The sequence below is a fragment of the Indicator indicator genome, chromosome 9, assembly GCF_027791375.1.
Source record: "Indicator indicator isolate 239-I01 chromosome 9, UM_Iind_1.1, whole genome shotgun sequence".
Taxonomy (NCBI): Eukaryota; Metazoa; Chordata; class Aves; order Piciformes; family Indicatoridae; genus Indicator; species Indicator indicator.
Window position 1 is genome coordinate 26,377,547 of NC_072018.1, and position 18,495 is coordinate 26,396,041.

The window sequence follows — 18,495 nt, forward strand, 5'->3', positions numbered from 1 at the left end:
GCATTCACATTATCATCTTTCACTGAATCATGGTGTCACAGAATGGTTGAGGTTGGAAGGGAACTCTGGAAATCATCTTACCCAATTCCTCTGCTCAAGCTGGGCCATCTAAAGCCAGTTATGGAGGATCGTGTCTAGGCACCTTTTGAATATCTCCAAAGATGGAGGCTCCATAGTCTTTCTGGGCAACCTATACCAGTCACCCTCATAGTGTGAAAGTATTTAATGGTGTTCAGGTCACCTGTCCTGTGTTTCAGTTTGTGCCCATTGTCTCTGGTCCTGTCACTGGGCATCACTGAAAAGTTCCTAGCCCTGTTCCCTCTGCACCCTCCTTTCAAATATATACAGTGAAAATTTCACCTTGAGCCTTCTTTTCTTTGGGCTCAAGAGTCTCAGCTCTGTCAGCCTTTCCTCATAAGAGAGATGCTGCAACCCCCTCATCATCTTTGTGGCTGTTCACTTGATTCCAGTAGCTCCATTATTGATTTTAGAATTGCTCAGTTAATTTCAGAAGTTGTTGCAGTATTTACTTTTGAAGCAGAAATTTATTGATCATTCGTAAAGATCATCTTTTTCGTCACACAAAGTATTCTGTATATTAATTGATAACACAGGGAAAGTAATATATTGGGGGGGTTGTTGGTTTGGGTTTGGGTGGGGGGAGGGGTGTGTTTGGTGTTTTTTCAGTTAATGAAAGTATTGAGATCAATGTTGAGGATTAGGAGGATAAGCCTGCAGAATATTACTTCCATTAACATAACCTTCAGTGTACCTTTTCCTGAATATCCTGTTGTTTTCTACTTAGACAGTCTTGTGCACTTCCTGTGTCAAACTTCACCTTCACTTTAACTAGTAATCCTCTTCTTGACGGTACATCAAATGGTTTCTGAGGAATGCAAAGGAATATAAGTGTACATGTGCTGTGATTTGGCAAAAGCACATATTCCTGGGTAAAATCGTATCTGCTTTCATGTACTGAGTGACAACCTGCACAACCTGTGGCTGCTAATCTGGAATTTACAATCTGGTATTGCCCTGGTACTTCTTGATGTTGAAAAACAGAATAGAACTGCCTCGAAAGGATTAGATGACTCTTACTGCATATTTAAAAAAAAAAAAAAATCATCATTCCGTTTTACGTACATCGTTGCTTGCTGGGTTGAAAAGCGTCTGCAAATACTAGGAGTATTTCTGTCTGTGAACTTCCAGGAAAAGCTTTGAGGACCTATGTACCAGTTGTGCTAAAACACTGTGGGTGTTGCAATGAAATCAAATAAATGCTGACTGTAACACATTACGTCCTTTGTCACTTTGTAATTGAAATGAAAGGTTAAGCAGGACTGTCATTGGGAACAAAAGTGTGTGTGAAATTAGGTGCCTGTCTTTGGAATATGAAGTTTTATCTTTTTTTTTTTTTAAAGTTCATTTTTTATTTTTTTTCCTCTATTATTTTCTTTCCAAAATGGAGAACTGAGTATAAGCAACTGCAAGAAGACAAACTTTGTGTATCTCTATTTATCCCTGATTCTAGTTTCTTGGTTTATGAAACTTTTTTTAAAAGAAATCATTACGGTTCTAATGTAAATGTTGGTTTTCATGTTATGTCTCTAGGGGCTTAGTGTAACATTTATTTGTTTTCTTTTCTGTTTCTCCTCTATAAGAACACTTGAAGAAAATGTCTACAAGATCGCTATTTCTTTAGCTCAACGATACAGTGTTCCATTTTGGGAAGTTTATATGACCCATCTGGAATTTTTATTCACTGACAGTGGGTAAGTCATCTCCCCTGCAAATACACCTACGATTCTATTACACAGAAACATGGGCTAACCCATGACAAATTGAAGTATATCAGGGGTAGAGTTTGGTTTGTGTTTTCGTATTTCTTGTGTTATGATAGTTTGGGAATTTCGGGGTTTTTTTTCCATGTGGCTCTTCTGTAGCCAGCCATGAAAATAGGTGTTGCAAGTAAGGATAAAAGTCCTTGTGTGTCTTACTATTCTTCTATGTTTTCCAGGACTTTTGTTTTAGTGTCTAGGTTTTCACAGCTTTACATGCGTTGTGTTCCCTGCTGATAAGAACTTACTTTGTAGTTATTTTTACAGTCCCTTGAAATATGTCCTGAAGCTTGATTGTTTGATCTCTCCTCTACATAATAGAGAAAGTAAATAGATATACTGGAGCTTCCCATTCACGTTATTAGTTTGTTCATCTCAATTTCAGTTTTTGATAGGAGCACTCTTTTAACAATATTTTTTGAACCTCTTCTAGCCTACAAGTTCATGGTAACCTAGTTCATGGTAAACCAAACCTGGCATTGGTGGGGGGCTTTTGTGGGGGAGGGATAATTTTTGTTTCTATTCCCAGGCTGGTTCCAGGGCCTTTTCTTATTTTGTTTTCTTTTTTTTCTTCTTTTTTTTTTTTTAAAGAACTTTGACATCTTGTCAGTCAGACAAGTACATTTTGCCAACTGAAAGATGGACAAACCCGTTTGCTGAAAGATTAAATTACTTGCCTGGTTTGTGCATGCAGATAACAGTGATGCCAAGTCCCCTGTGTAATACAGCAGACATGATCAAATTAGTCATTTGTTTTAAGTTTTAAATTGTGAAAGCAGCTTTAGCTTGCAGCAGTATTTGTACCTCTCTTAACGTTAACTATTGATTAAAAAGCATTAAAACATTTTATAAAACATGAGGCATAAAAAATAAAGCCTCATAGATGTTGGTGCAAGATCTGAGAAGATGAAAACACATTCTGAGATTCTCTGATTTTGTTTTCTTCCCCCAGAAAACAGAAGTCATACCAAATAAATTTTGATGCTGCTGAATTATTTAGTGCTTTAAACAAAATAGGAAGTGAGATACAAAACATGGCAGCACTAGGGTGAATGTGAAAGAGCCAGCTGACTTCCCTGAGACTAGAATATTACCAAAGGTATTTTGCAACAGACTTCTATAATTTCCTTTGTTGTTGTCCTCCATGAGTTAGTATTCATAGAATTCTGAAATCACTGGGGTACAAAGTAACAACCTTTTCCCTAATGAAATTCAAAAAAGTCTTGCAAATTGATGTATAATAGCATAATATGCTGCTGTGCATACTTTTGTTGTATCATAATCTCATTTTAAAGTTGATTGACAGCATATGGCCATTACAGTATATTTTAGTCTTGGGATTATGGCATTAATAATGCATGCCTCATTGTGCATTCATTCTGAAAAGAAGTTTATTCTGACTTAATCTCTTTAACGGAATATTTGGTATTTCTATAAGCCACATCCCGTAGGGAGAAGACCAAAAGAAGGGCTGACGTAGTCTCTATTAACTATTTCTTTGATTGTTTGATAACAGAAAAATGTGATGTTCATTTGACATGTTATGAAGTTGAGTATGATGAAAATTGTTTCTAACTATATTTTAAAAAATTAAATGGAAATTTAATTGTTTCTTTTGAAGTACCTGATCACATAATCAGTACTGAAACTCTACGAAATGGATTTTTTTACTTCAGCAACAGGAAATTTTGTTTGCCAGTCAAGGAAACTATTATTCCAGGATCTTTCTGAACAGCATTTGAACCCTTCTTACCCACCACCAGCTCCACCTCAAAAGCACATGACAAACCTCTGTAGATCCTGCTGATATAATTTAATGTCCATCTAGCCTTTTGTTTGAACTTTGAATGTGGATACATCAGGTCCAAGTGTCTCTTTTGTCTGATATTAAGACTGAGCGATTATTTCCAATAATAGTGTACTTATTTCCATTAATATGGTAGAACACTTAGCAAGAATTTAGAGAATTAAAATAAAACTTACAGGGTTAGCAACCTAACTTGAGTGAGTTCTAGATGTAAAAAAAAAGTAACTTATATGTGACATTTATACTCTGAAAAATATTTATGTTGTTAATCAGTTTTAAAGGTGGAAGAAAATCAAATAAGAGTTAGAAGACATGACATTTCCGAATGAAATGTGCTGCTTAACACAGAGTATTAGTATGATTGGACTGTGGGGAGAGTCAAGGTGGTAGTCATCTGTAGGTTACTTCTTTCCTTACATTTTAGGTAAAAGTTTCTGTTGATAATTGACTAAACTTAAGATGAAACTTCCTGGATATGCACCCATTTTTTTCCAGCTGAGGAAGAAAGGAATGATGGCATTCAGCTATCTTTTATGTAGTCAGCCAGAGATGTCTGAATTCATGCTGTGAAAGAGCTACTGTATTCTTTTCAAAAGGGTCAGGAAAAGAATGTCCTGAAGCAGTGAGACTGGCTGAGGTCAAACCAAGACTTGATGATATTTTCATAAGCTTTCTTGGATGACAGTTTGAGAAGCAACTCAACAAAAGTGTCAAATGAAATATGCTGAGCATGAATATTAGTGTCAAATAGATTAACAAGTGGGCAAGAGACAACTTTCAGTGGTTATTTATCTCAAATATGCACAGGTGCTCATCAACTACAGAAAACAGAATGTAACACATTGGGAGAACTTAAAAGTGGACAGTAAGATTTCCTAATATCATTCAGCCACAAGTTCGTTCTTTGTTTATTTGTTGTATTTTATTTTATAAAAGGCTTCCTGTAGATACACTCTGGACATATGTCTATTTTTAGATATAGCTACACTTAGAGAGATGACATGCTGCTTTTCAGTATTCACGACCCTTAATCTGCATGTCCAAGCCAACAGATAACAAGATCAGGAAATACAAGAGATCTTTAGCTTTTGTTTACAGAGAATAACAACTATCTAAATACTCATGAATGAGCACTTACTCTTTAAAAATGTGTTACAAAGTTGAACCTTGGACAAAGGAGAATTCTGCCCTGTCCACAAAGCATGCAGCTGAAGAGTCTTTCATGGCACATCCAGGCTTTTAAAGCTACAATTATTTCTACATGCAGGTTATCGACACTGGAAATAGAAGAAAGAGCAAAAAGTCTTGGTCTGTTTGAGACTTTGAAAACCAATCCTGAAAGCTTGCATGAACACATGGTTAAATACGTTTACCCAAGTATTGAAGGCAAAGATCACCAGCGACTGCTTTATTATTTTACGCTCCTTGAAAACTGTGGTTGCTCAGAAATGGTGAAGCATGCTATTAAACCTGAAACTCACATCCGACTCCTGAAAAAATTCAAAGCAGTTGCACCAGGTAGGAGAGTTCCTGTTTGTTCACTTCATAGTTGTATTTATTACTCTGAATGTGAATGTTGACATGATTATACTTACCCAGTTATAGTCTCCAGGTTATTTTGTTAGTTTTCAATGAGCCTATCACATGAATACATTAGATTAATTATATCTTGTAGGAGTTACTTCATTTCCTGTTGCTGGAGACTTAGTTTAGCATAGCAAGCAAAAAATATTTTAAAACAGATTTCCATTGGTGATGCAAATTGCAGTTATTGGCAGTGGTTCATAGTGAATGTTTTAAGATATAATACAAATCACCTAAAGCATAGTTTTTTTTAACACTGCAAGTTTAACATGAATGTTCTCAAAGAACTTAGGAGTGTTTACCTTTCAAAAATCTAAATTATATAATACGTTGGGAACTTTAAACATTGTTTTTTATAAAAAGGTAATTTTATTTTGTGTTTTATCCTTCATGTTGCCTTTTGTCTTTTAAGAGCTACCATGTTGTCTCCATTAGCAGACAATGCTTTAGTGAGCTGCTGAAAGGCACTGTGAAATTTTCAATACTAGTTTTAATTTGCTTGTTAGCCAAGTATTAGCAATGTCTTGAATTTCAGTTAAATAACTCCCAAGTCCAGTTTCAGAATGAAAATTACACACTAATACCTCCTGTGGGGAAGTTGTCAATTGTTAGGTATTGGAACCTCATGTATATTGGATTGACTTTGCAGACTTTGGAGAAATTGAAGATAATAGGCAAGATTTCTTTTTTTTGAGGAGGAGGGGTTCCCTTCAGTTCTTATTGATGCTTCTCAAAGATTGAAGTCTGTAAGGTTAGGGTTTTTTTGCATTTAGATTTGTAAATGTTGTTGTTAAAAAAAGTTCTTCAGCCAGACTTCAGACATGAATTATTCACTTTGTATGGGGAAAAAAAATTAAACCTATTGTATTACACCCTTAGTTAAAATTCTTGATGTTCAGCATAGTTTATAGATCGTAGGCAAGGGACATCATCAAAGTGTTTGTAGAGATCCTAAGTGCATTAGGAAAAAGATGGAATGCACTGAGTGCTTTGTGGAGAACGACCTGGGAGTGCTGGTGGACAACAAACAACGTGCCTTCATGGCCAAGGTGGCCAATGGTATTCTGGGGTGCCCTAAGAGGAGGGTGGCCACCAAGCTGAAGGAGGTTCCCTTCCCCTCTGCTTTGCCCTGGTGACGCTGCACTTGGAGTAGTGTGTCCAATTCTGGGTTCCCCAGTTCAAGAACAACAGAGAGCTACTGGAAAGAGTCCAACAGAGGGCTATGAGGGTGAATTGGGGACTGGAGCATCTCTCTTATGAGGAGAGGCTGAGACACATGTGTCTGTTTAGCCTGGAGAAGGTTGAGAAGGGGATCTTATAATTGAACATAAATATCTAAAGGGTGGAGGTCATAAGGATGGGGCTGGGCTTTTCTCGGTGGTGGCTAGTGATAGGACGTGGGGCAGTGAATATAAAGTAAAACACAGGAAGTTTCATTTGAAATTAAGGAGAAACTTCTTTAATGTGAGGGTGATGGAGCACTTGAAGAGGCTGCTCAGAGAAATTGTGGAGTCTCCTTCTCTGGAGATTTTCAAAATCCTCCTGAAGGTGTTCCCATGCAAACTGATCTAGACATAACTGTATTAGCTGGGGAATTGGAGTAGGTGATCTCCAGAGGCCCCTTCCAGTCCCTACTATTCTTTTCCTTTGATTATGTGGCAATCAAAGTTGGAATAGAAATTATGAATAGGAATTAAAAATACGGTTTATAAACATAAACAATAAAGCAGCATACTTGCTGGAAGTATTTTGTGACTGCTAGAATACTTTGCAAGAGATTTCTTCCTGTAGGAATCAAAGTAGTAATAGGACTCTTGTATTATATGGGTATTGATGTAAATGAATTTACATGTCCTGTCTGTAGTTGACCTTACTTAGCTTACTTGTGGGTGGTGCATTTTTGCTGAGGTAGGTAGTAAGTTCCAATTCTTATAAGAATATGCTTTTTTTAAATTAATGAAGACTGATGTCTTGAGGTGGATAAGGTTTTTCTAGGCTATATATTAAAATAGTAGCACAATATATATATTTTTTTCTTCCTTTTTAGAGACTCTGTGGGGTGGTTTTTTGTGTTTTGGGGTAGGTTTTTTTTTGTTTTGGTTTGGTTTTTTTTAGTTTGTATTGATACATAATGTTAAAATATTTCAGGGATGTAAAGATTTCACACACATCAGGACATCATAAAATCCCATTACCCTGTATACAAACTTGCCTTCCTCATCAGTCTGTCAATATGTATGATTGTGAAAGGAGATGAAGTAGGGCTTTTCTAGTTCTGCAGATACCGGTTTAGTACTGTCTTTTTTTTTTTTTTTTACACATAAATGTAGCATTTAAGGAGATTTGACTATTGATAACTTTTATGTTGTTTGCCTTTTTCTCCTTATCTTAATAGGTCTTAATTACAAAAAGCTAACAGATGAAAATGAAAACCCCCTGGAAATACTGCAGCCTGTTCTCACAAGTCAAAATATTTTATCTATCTCCAAACTGGCTCCCAAAATTCCTAAAAGAGATGGTAGCATGCTGTCACCAAGCTCTATTTATGCTGTCTGGTTACAAAAACTTTTTTGGAATGGCGATCACCATCTCATTAAAAAAATACCAGAAACCATGGATGAGTGGCTGCATGCTTATGATATGTGTTCAAAGTACTTTGATAGACTTGATCCAGATGATATTGTCACTTTTATTGATGAAATTACCTTTTCTTCAAAAGCTGTCACAAAGGTAAGCAAATACATTTGAAGAAATGTGTTCACCTTAAAACTCATTGTGCCATAAGCTTGTGTTTAGTACCAGCTTTTAGCATTCTGAATGGGATGCTCCACAGAGAAGTGTTATAGGCTAATGCATATAATTTTTAGGCCTTTAATAATACAAATTGTAAGATCTGTCGTAATCTTCATCTAGCTGCAAGCATGTTACTGCAAGTACGTGCTTTTGTGTCTGTTACATACATTTCCAGATCTGCAGTTTCTTTTTGTCCAGTAGCATGTTCCTAACATAAAGTTTTACATTTGCTCTCTTACTCATCTTTGCTGCAAAGCACACACAAAAAAAAAAAAGATGAGAATTCTTAGATATTCCCTTATTAGAAGATCTTGAGATGTCTTCAGTAGTTTCATCTGAAATGAAAAGATGATAAAGAGGAGGTGTTTTGTTATGGGTGGTTGGTTCGGTTTTCTTGTTGTGGGTGTGTGTCTTCAGCTTCTCTCTTCTGGATTGTGCTCACTTTCAAGAGATATTTATTGACTCCATTCAGTGAGGAGAATTTCAGTTTGTTATTTGGATACTGATTTAGTGTTCCCACAATATTAGTGTACAGCTACTTGTATTTATATCAGAATTTGGTGGAATAAAGATTTACTATTCATTGAATACTATTCATTGAAATCCTTGGAATCCATCAGTGATCTAGTAAACCCTTTTCAGAACTCTGCTGTCTTGTTTGGATTTTTTTTTAATCACATAGTCGTTCTGAGGGTTTCATGTTTATCAGGAAAGACTGACGTGCATCCAGAGATCTCAGTCATCAGACCTGCCCTTGGACTGAGGTAGCCAGGAGATGACTTTTGTCTAATGAGGAGGAAATACTGTATTCACATATGATTGTCACTAGTGACTACTGGAAATTCTTGCTGTTGATATATCTTGGGCATTTCAAGATGATTTATCACTTATAACAGATGAATGGTGCAGGAAGAGAATGGATATCCTCCACTGTCTATCTGTTTTGAAACTCATAGTTTATGTTCCTTTTTATTTTCTGCTTAGGATTCTAATATGGTTTCTCTACTCTCTTAAGATGAGTAGAAAAGAAATGCTGATGGCAGGGTTATTGTGGTTGGTGACCAAGCAGCACTTTCTTCCTAGCTCAGTTCTGTGGCCAAGTACTTTTACTATATCAGATTTCCATAACAGATGCTGCATATTTCTATATTTTGCAGGAGTGCTGACATTTCATATATTTAAAGGACTGCAGAAATTCATGGACATTATTACAAAATAGTCTGTACTGTCATTCAGACAGCTAATTTTTCTCACAGAAAATTTAGGAGTTCTTTAAAGTGGATTTTGAGAGGAAGTTTAAAGTGGGAAAGTGTAAGTTGATTTCTTAGACATGCTGAGAGGTGAATTGGCTTCTTTGGGAAGAAAAACAAAGTTGTTTGTAGTAAATGAAACAAGTGAAGTCATTTACTCTGTTAGTACTCTTTTCACTTATTAAAGGACTGGATTATCGATCCTTTGACCACAGAAGCTCATTGCTGCAAGCACTGAGAGGGTTCCTGCTTTTGTGAGGCTTCTCAGAATGCTTTTGATTCTGAATATCTGTTCAAATTTTTCTGACTTTCATTTCATTTTAAATAACATTGACTTAATAATATATTGTTAATTATAGTAATTACCATATCGACTTTCATATCTTGATGATTTCTGGCTTATTTCCCTTTGTGTGATCTCTGTGAAGCATTTTGGGTCATCTGGGGAATTTTTTTACTCCTTTTTTTGCCAGAGTTTTGCTCATTGTGCTAGTTGGCTTTGTCTTCAGAGCACAGTCTCATTCAGAGCTCATAGGTCATTGCTTTGGTGTTTGTAAATTGACAGTATTCTAGAAAAAAAAAAAAAGCTATCAGCAAAATCAAGTAACCAAACCTACATCTGAAAACAATTACTTTTTTAATTGCTGTGTTTTTATTATTGCACACACACTACAAATGGGAATAGACCCAATATTTTGATCAGGGAGAAAAAACTACAGTAAAATAAGATTATGAAACAGTGGTGTCATTAGTTAAGTAATCTATAAAAAAAGTTGAAATTTTCTTTAAGTGGGCTCTTCTTTGCAGCCTTCCATAGGCTGAGCCACATTCAGATTATGAACGATGGCATTTTTTTGGTTACTTTTCCATCCTTTTTAACTTCTTTCCCAACTTCTGATGCAAAGCAAGAATTTTACTTGCAACTTAATGTTCTTAATTGAAAGATTGATGCTTATTTCTTCTGAGTCAGTAAAGCCTTTTCAATGATATTTTTGCTTAAGTGGGAACATGATGTCCACATCAAATGGGCGTGGAATGGGAACCTGTTACAACAGGATGATAACCTGCCTCATCAGCTTTTCAATTTTAATGACTTTAAACACAATTTTAAATAATTGTTTTAATCTCAATTCAAAAAGAAACAACTCAAAGTGTTTTGTCTGGCTGATGGACCTCTTAGCATTGTAATAAAAGCTGAGAAAAAAGACATGGCATGACACTGGCTGAAGATGTACAAGAAATACATTAATAGTATTCTTGCATAGCATGGCTGCATTCAGATGTTACCTTTTGAATTGTTTGGCTTCTTTTTATTACTTTTTATCACTGTGCTCCAGTTCAGTCAGTTCATCTTGTCTGACCTTGTTTTCTTCGTGGGTATTGGCTGTACCTCTTTTTCTAATATCAGAACAATTTTAGATATTTTCTTGTGCCTTTCCATTAATATAGTTACTTTAGTTGAATCTGCTTCAACACTGTGTAGTAGGAAACTTGATGAATAACATCTTGTCTTTTAACTGATCCTATGTGCATTAGAACTTTTACACTGATATCCAGATGAACTCTTCTGGGTCTAGCAGGGATGGAGATAAATTTCTTCAGAGCAGCCTGTGGACTATGGGATGTAACTATGAATGCAAGATTAAAATAATCTTGGGAAGAACCTGGAGGCTTTTGTTTGGGTTGTTTTGGTTTGTTGTTGTTTTTAAGTGCTTTATTCTGTATGTGCTTGTGGCATTATGACATAGACTGGAAGTGTAGTCACACTGTTCTCTAGCAGTTAGATGGACTACTTAAATTGTTTGCCTTCTGTGTTTCTCTTTATTGCCTTTTGAACATTAGATTGTACAGTAGGAGAGAAAATTCGTAGCTGTTTTCATCTTTTGTCATGTTTACAAAATGGATATGAAATTTCAACACGATATGAAGAGTGTCACCTTTTCCTTACTTATAGTAAAACCTGATATTGAGACCTTGTTTAAAGTAACAAATCATACTTAACTCAGTTCCATTCACAACAAAAGTAATTGAGTTTGGACCTGAATGATAAAATACCCTTTGTGTTTACCCTGTTAATATTGGAAGGGTTTTAGCTCTTAAAATAATCATGAATCCTAGATTTGTTTCAGGTGGAAGAGACCTCTAAGAACATCAAGTTCAACCATCTACCTAGCACCACCATGACCACATAAAACCATGTTCTAAAGTGCCATGTCTACTTGTTGCATGTCTAGTTTCATTATGAAGTCCTGAATACCATTCTAATGCACTGGAATGACCCTTTCATGGTGGATATAGGGATAGGGGAAAGGTTCATTGTATGTATGAAGTATAAAGGGTAAAAAAATTCCCAGGTTTCCTTGTTTCAGTTTAATGGCTAGATACACCAAGTTGTACAGGCCTTCCAAAATAGTAACTTGCTTTTTGCATAACTTGTGCTTTAAATAGATTGATGTAAAAGTTGTAAAAAAAGCAACCAAAACAAACAACCAACCAAAAACAAAAACCCCAAACAAAAACCCAACAAAACTGGGAAAACCAAACCAAAACCCAAACAAAAAGCAGCAAACAAAAAAACCAAACCAACACCCAAACAAAACAACAGCAAACAAAAAAACCCCACAAACAAACAAAAAACACCACTTGGGCTTTTTTGCATATGATCATGATCCTGGGGATACATTATAAACAGTCAAAACTAACTTGGAGTCAATTTTCAGCTTTTTGGCTTTTCATTTAATCTTGCAAAACAGTCCCCAGATATCTCTCAATGTAGAATTAAAACCCAAAGATGACAAGGTGTCAGTCCACAAAAATCATAAATGTCATTAGGAGAAAGAAGTTTCATATCCAGATTCAATATCAATAGAAGAACGGGCCACAAAAGAAAGTAATAGAATACTGATCCTTTAAAAATAAAAACAATATTAAGAAATAAAGTTATTTCTCACAAAGCACTTAATTTAGTTTTGTGCTGTGCTGTAGAGCAGTGGGACTACCTGACTTCTATGTGCTGCTATAAACAGTAGTGTACAGATGATAAGTGATTAAATATCAAATATTCTTTTTCAGCTGTCAGTTGAAGCCAGAATAGAAGTGACTAAGAAGGCTATTAAGGCAGTCAAACATCTTTCTGAGAAATCAAGAAAAAAACCTTCTGATAATGACATGGAAGATGATGAAACTCTATCTGTTGCATATGAAAAAACTCTGAATCACTTGCAACAATCTTTTGCTCATCTGGAGACACTCACTCATAGTTTTATCACTTACTTGAAAAACAATGAACAGGTAATGATTGCTGATCAGATGCTTGTTTTCAGTCTTAACGTGACTAGTAGTGATGGTGATGAATCTTTTATCATATTTTATTAATGTTTTGTACTTTTGTTTTGGTTGACTTCCATCAATCTTTTCTTTTTTGTAGTATGTGTTAAATACTGGTATAAAGAAAGAGTCTAAACTACACAGTCCTGTAAATAGAGTAGAATGATTCATGTTAAAAAAATATCTGTTCACAGGATACACTACAGAAGTATGGCTATTTGTATGACTTGTCAAGATCAGAAAAATCAAAAATCCATGACCAAGCAGTAGCTATGTGTATAGATGGTCAACCCCTGGACATGATAAAACAATTGTTAGAAGTGGCAGTTGGTGATCTAGGTCTTTCTCCCAAGGACATTGTCCAATGTGCTATTAAAAAAGTTGTATGTATCTTAAGGTAAGTAAGTGGCCACAATTAAGTCCAAAATTCTCTCTTCTGGGTTTGGGTTTACCATTGTGGGCTTTTGTTTGTTTGTTTGTTTGTTTTTTATTGGTTGGGCTGGGTTTTATTTTGTTGGTTGGTTTATTTGGTGGTGAGTACTTGTTTGCTTTGCATGTCTGGATTTTGCAGAAAATGGGGCAATAACAGGAAATGAGATCCTGGATGGTTTATGCTCCTGTTTACCTATAATTCATATTCAGATAAAACAGTTATGTTTTTCTGAGTTTGGGAAGCTTGGGCATTCTGAACAAAGCAAGCCACAGAACTCATCCTATTCACTGGAGGGCGCTTTTCAGTTAAGAACGTTGGCTTTACAGTAATGTTCTGTTATGTATGTGTGCACTTGTGAATTTTTGATAGATTTACAAGTTCACATAATTATTTTAAGCAGAGTAAAAAGGCATGCTTGTTAGAAATAGCTGGTACCTCAGCAGGTAGGCAGTAGAGGCTTAGCCATGGCTCTTGCCATAACAGCTAGATTACAGGAAGAAGTACAATTTCTGTCTTTGGAATAACTTGCTAGGATATTTCTTGGAGCTGTTTTCTGAGTCGGTTTGTTTTTTATTGGTAAGGTTTCAAAAAATGTTTTTATTTGTCACTAAGATATAGGCTATACACTTTCCTTGTTTGTTCTCATAAACACTTGAAGTTTTTGCTCTTCTTCCATTTACAGTTTTAACACCCTATATTAAAATGAAACAGCAAGTAGGAGTGCTTTATGTTTCCTACAGTACTTAAAAGCAATAGTGATACCCTTAAAACTCCCTAACCTGTTAACCTCTTGGAGAGAAACAGGTTTATGATTGTTTTACTCAACTCTTCCAGCATTTTTGGTGTCACCATGCTATGAGTGATCCAAAGTTGTACTAGAAGCAAGGCATTGTCTCTGTCTTCTTCTGGGATTCATAGTCCCAAACCTCAGCATTTTCATGACATGACACAGACCAAATAACCAACCTGTTCATGCAACCCCACCAAATTGAGCGAGCTCTTATTTTAAAATGATGGAGAAGTAGACTAGGAAAACAGAAAATACAAATTAACTGCCACTCAGTTTATATTATTCCTGAATAATTCTGTCAAGTTCTAGGCAAGACCTGGATAATATAAAGGAAAATTAAATGCAGTTGATAGTATTCTTTCTAGTTGTGCTTCCAAATTACAATTGTAACACTTGTGAGTAACAACTTAAAACTACTGTAGTCATGATGTGTTTCTTCAGTACCAGTCACGTCTTGGACAAGTGAGAAGAGTCCAACCTTCCAGTCCTGCCTGTCTGTCTAGCTGCAGCCTCTGTACTTTATACCTTATAGCCCATAAGGGTCTTGGATTTACCTGCTTATGAACATGTTTACAGATGTAGTGAGGATGTGGACACAGCACAGGGACATCTAAGCACACTCGTTGAAAAGCCTGTCAGTGAAATAAGGTGTTTTTTCTTGATTTTGTTCTAGCTCAGCTTGCCATTTGTAGCACCCTCTATTAAGATTCAGTAACAGATTTGATCATCTTTTGCATCCACAGTGATTATAAAGTTTCTTTGGCATGTAACGTGAGGCTCCAGCATGTCCTCGAAGGTTCAGGCTTTTTCCTGCCACAGTGAAACTGAAGTTTACTCTGAAAATTATTTGTTAGGGTTGAAGAAGTCTGCAAATGTGCTTTTGTTCAGGAGCAAGGTTTGGGATATGTGAAAGTTCACAAACCTTTGTAGCCTGATAAAAGCAACCTGTCCTCTTTCCTACTAAGGAATGAGCATTGTTCCCATTGATGCCATAGTGGAATGGAATCCACATGTCTGTCTTGATGTTCTCTGTCAGAAGAATTTAACCGAAGTGCACACTCAGTCCCCATTACTGCTGGACTAGAGCTCAAATGTGAAATTCTCTGGACAACAAGGAGAGAATGAAGTTCTAGTATTTTACATCTACACCCCTGTCAGTATTTGTGTTTCCAAGGTGAAGAGATCTCAATGTGATTACACACACACACCACCATTACATTGTGATTACACACACACCCGCCACCATTATTTATGACAAAATATCAATGAGTTGGTCTTAATCCCTCTATGATGTTATGTCTTGTTCACAACAGCATAAAAGTATTCCTTAGCTCTTTTTTTTTTTTTTTTCTGCAGTCAGGTTCATTTTGAGGAAGCTCTCCTGAATTTAATATTGTTGAGTAGTACTACCTGTTCCCTCATCCTGGGTGGGTTTTGATGTACTGAATATTCTGATTGTACTGAATATTTGGATGTACTGAATATTTATCCCCTTTCACCCCCACCCACCCCCATTTTTTTTTTTTTATTGTTTTCCAGGGGGAGGAGGTGGAGGAATGTTAGAAAATAAGTAGATATTTCTTACCTAAATATTCATCCAAAACTCTCTTCTGAACTATTTCTTTTCCAAAGAGATAGGGGCAAAAAGTGTTTAAGAATATTCCATTGTTAGGTGGCTGATTAACACTGCTTACAATTTCTAAGACCAGTTTAGATGGATGAAACTTTGAGAATTCATCTCAGTTTTCTGCATGCAGAAAAATTATGTGGGCAGGATGATCTGAATGTACATACGAAAAACAGAGAAGTAAGTCTAGCATGGAAAATAATCTATGGCTCTACCTTTTATTCAGCATGTATGTGTATATTACTGCAGACTGAAGTGCCACAGATGAAAAGGACAGCCTGTCACAGTGTCTGCAGTCCTTTTTGGCTGAAAATTGATTTAGCTCTCACTCACTTTAAGAGCATTCATAACATCCTCAGTGATGGTACTGCTTTAGTGCAGCAACATAAGTAATATTGTCTCTCTTGTCTGGTTTGATGGAGAATAATTTGGCTTTAGGTAATCACTGTCCTGCTGTTTCTGACTGGAATATAACAGTATGATGCATTTAGATATAAAACTCAAAGTCCAGTTATTTCAAATATAATGAGCCTCTTTAACATACAGAATGTGAGTAACCTATTAAAATTCTCCTTTCTACTCTGCTTCTTATCAGCATTTCCCTGTGAACTGAATTATTTGTTCTTCATATGCACTGCAAGGTTGGAATGTCTGCAATTTGATTTAAAGTTCTTGGGCAGAGACCGTGACCAATAATTCCTGTGCAGCACTTTCCAGTAAAGAAGGGAACGTCGGTCCCTACACTAGAGAAAACTGTAGTGGCAAAGATGAGACAACTAGTTGGAGACTTCAAATAAACTCATTTGATGTGTGAGATGACATAATACCTTCTATTTTCATCTTCTTTTGGAGAAAGGGAAGATCGTATCATTCGGGATAAACAAATAGATGTAGACGGTTTCTCTACTGCAGTGATAAAGAGCATGAATTGAAGATCTAGCATATAATGAAATAGAAAGTACTTGAAATAATATCCTCCCTATTATGATACTCACTACAAGGATAATATTATAAACTAGCATCACTCTAAATACAGCAAGCAATTAAAAGAAAGGTTGTTGCTTGGCATCTCAAACCTGCTGGTATTAATGTTGTTGCTGTGAATAAAACTGGACGCATCTCTATCCTGCACTCAGATGCTAGCTTTCAAGCTAGGACATAACACAAATTAAAACACATTAACAACAATTTATGCAAGACATGCAGATCTGAGTTAATGGGTAAAAACTACAATTAAAGTAGTAGTGTTGCCTGTATAGCTGGCATGATAGATTACTATGGAATAAATGCAACATTTGAAGGGAAAACATTTGGAATTTATTTATTGAAGCTTTGATAGATTTTAGTGTGGTTATTTTATACAATAATTTTGAAAGACATCATGCTGAAAATACCTTCTTTGACAATTAACCCTCAAAGTAGCAGTTGTGAGGTTATAACATGGAGCTTGGATTTTCTCTATCTATGGTGGCAGAACATGTCACTAAGATATTGTAATCGGTCATGTATGGATGTGAAAAATTATGGTGGTGTGAGTGATTTGTCTGAAAGTTAACCATCAATCCACTACGTCTGTGATTCAAAATATGCATGCTTTCGTTCAGTTTCATAACTGCACCCTGACTTCAAACACAGTAAAATATCTTCTGTTATTAATATCTTTACTGACCATTGCAGAAGAACCTTCTAGAAATCATTACTTTTATGAAAAATAAATTAAGTTCCTTTTTCAACAGTGTACAGTATGACAGGCTCAAAAGCTCTTGACAGCTTCTCAGAAACAACAGTATGTTCTGTTTAGTAAAAATTTTATTTGCCTATATTGTAATTTTATTTGGAATTTTATTTGCCTATATTGTAATTTTAAGAGCAGCATTATCCAGTTTTTTAACTACTTTTATCTCCCTTTACTCTCTAGTTCTGGGATACACATTTCAGAGTAGAAATTCTTGAATTTGCTTGTTTTCCTACAGATACAGCTACTGTAAATGTGAAGTGGTTTCACTTCAGTAGAAGTCAAGAACTTCTGACAAAAAAACCCACACCCAAACCCCCAAAAAAACAAACCAACCAAACAAAGCAAAACAGAAAATTTTGGTAACGATGGTAGTCCTATTGGTGTTGTCTATGATTCAGTTTAATCCATTGCCTCAGATCACTCACATAATATGCTGGATATTTTCCATGATTGATGACTATAGGGATGTTCATGGTTGATTGGTCAGGGAAGACAGTTTGTCTGTTGAAGGCATTATGGCCTCATTTATTTGCAGCTCCTAAATTTCTTATCTTGGGTGTTCAGATGGATGTAGCATTTAATGAAATTTTTGAGATAGTCACCAGGCAATGAGCAGGAAAGGTTTAGTACAAGTCTGAGGTTCTTTTTTAATGGCCGGTGTTTCCTGAAGAAGGTAAAACTAGCTTTATTAGACTGAGTAGCTAGCTCAGAAGGACTAAACAAACAGATTTCTTCTCTCTCGTCTCACTTGAACAAGGATCAGAAAGACTTATTTTGTAACTTGGCTATTATAACTTCATGGTATTTCTGATGGAAAACATGGTTTGGCATTGACCTTTCCCCCCAGCTTTGAATGGTCACACCAACAATATATTATTTTCTTATTTTTCCAACAATTAGAGGAAATACAACAGAAAGTGGAAAATAAGGCTGGAGAAGTAAGACTATATAAAATATTTTCTATGAATGCCATAATTAGGTTAAAAGACTTAGATTAAGTTAATTTATTCTCCTTGCAACTATTCTTTTTATTTCATTATGTTTGAGGAGCTTGATTAAATATGCATCACATTTTCTAAAACTGAAGTCAAGCCTTTCTCAGTGTAATTACACCAGTCTCATACCTAAGAGTTGGGAGGTGATCACGGAATTCTGTCCTGTTGCTTAAAACAGCATATAATCTGTGTCAAAGACTAATCCTTCACTAATTATATTTGTTTCTGTTAGTAGTTGTTTATTTTTAATCATTAATTGTTAAGAATGAGGCAGTAATCAGTGGAAACTTGACATGATTATTTGCCTCATGAA

The 18,495-nt window shown here is 35.7% G+C and overlaps 1 protein-coding gene across 2 annotated transcripts in view; it reads left to right on the forward strand.

The window, feature by feature from the left end:
* Positions 1–18,495, forward strand: part of NBAS (NBAS subunit of NRZ tethering complex) — a 143,682-nt gene that overhangs the window by 87,457 nt on the left and 37,730 nt on the right. For both annotated transcript variants that reach the window (XM_054383463.1, XM_054383464.1), the window contains exons 42-46: positions 1,662–1,772; positions 4,913–5,163; positions 7,625–7,959; positions 12,345–12,563; positions 12,794–12,996. In XM_054383463.1, coding sequence (XP_054239438.1) covers positions 1,662–1,772; positions 4,913–5,163; positions 7,625–7,959; positions 12,345–12,563; positions 12,794–12,996 — 1,119 coding nt within the window. The remainder of the gene's footprint in view (positions 1–1,661; positions 1,773–4,912; positions 5,164–7,624; positions 7,960–12,344; positions 12,564–12,793; positions 12,997–18,495) is intronic.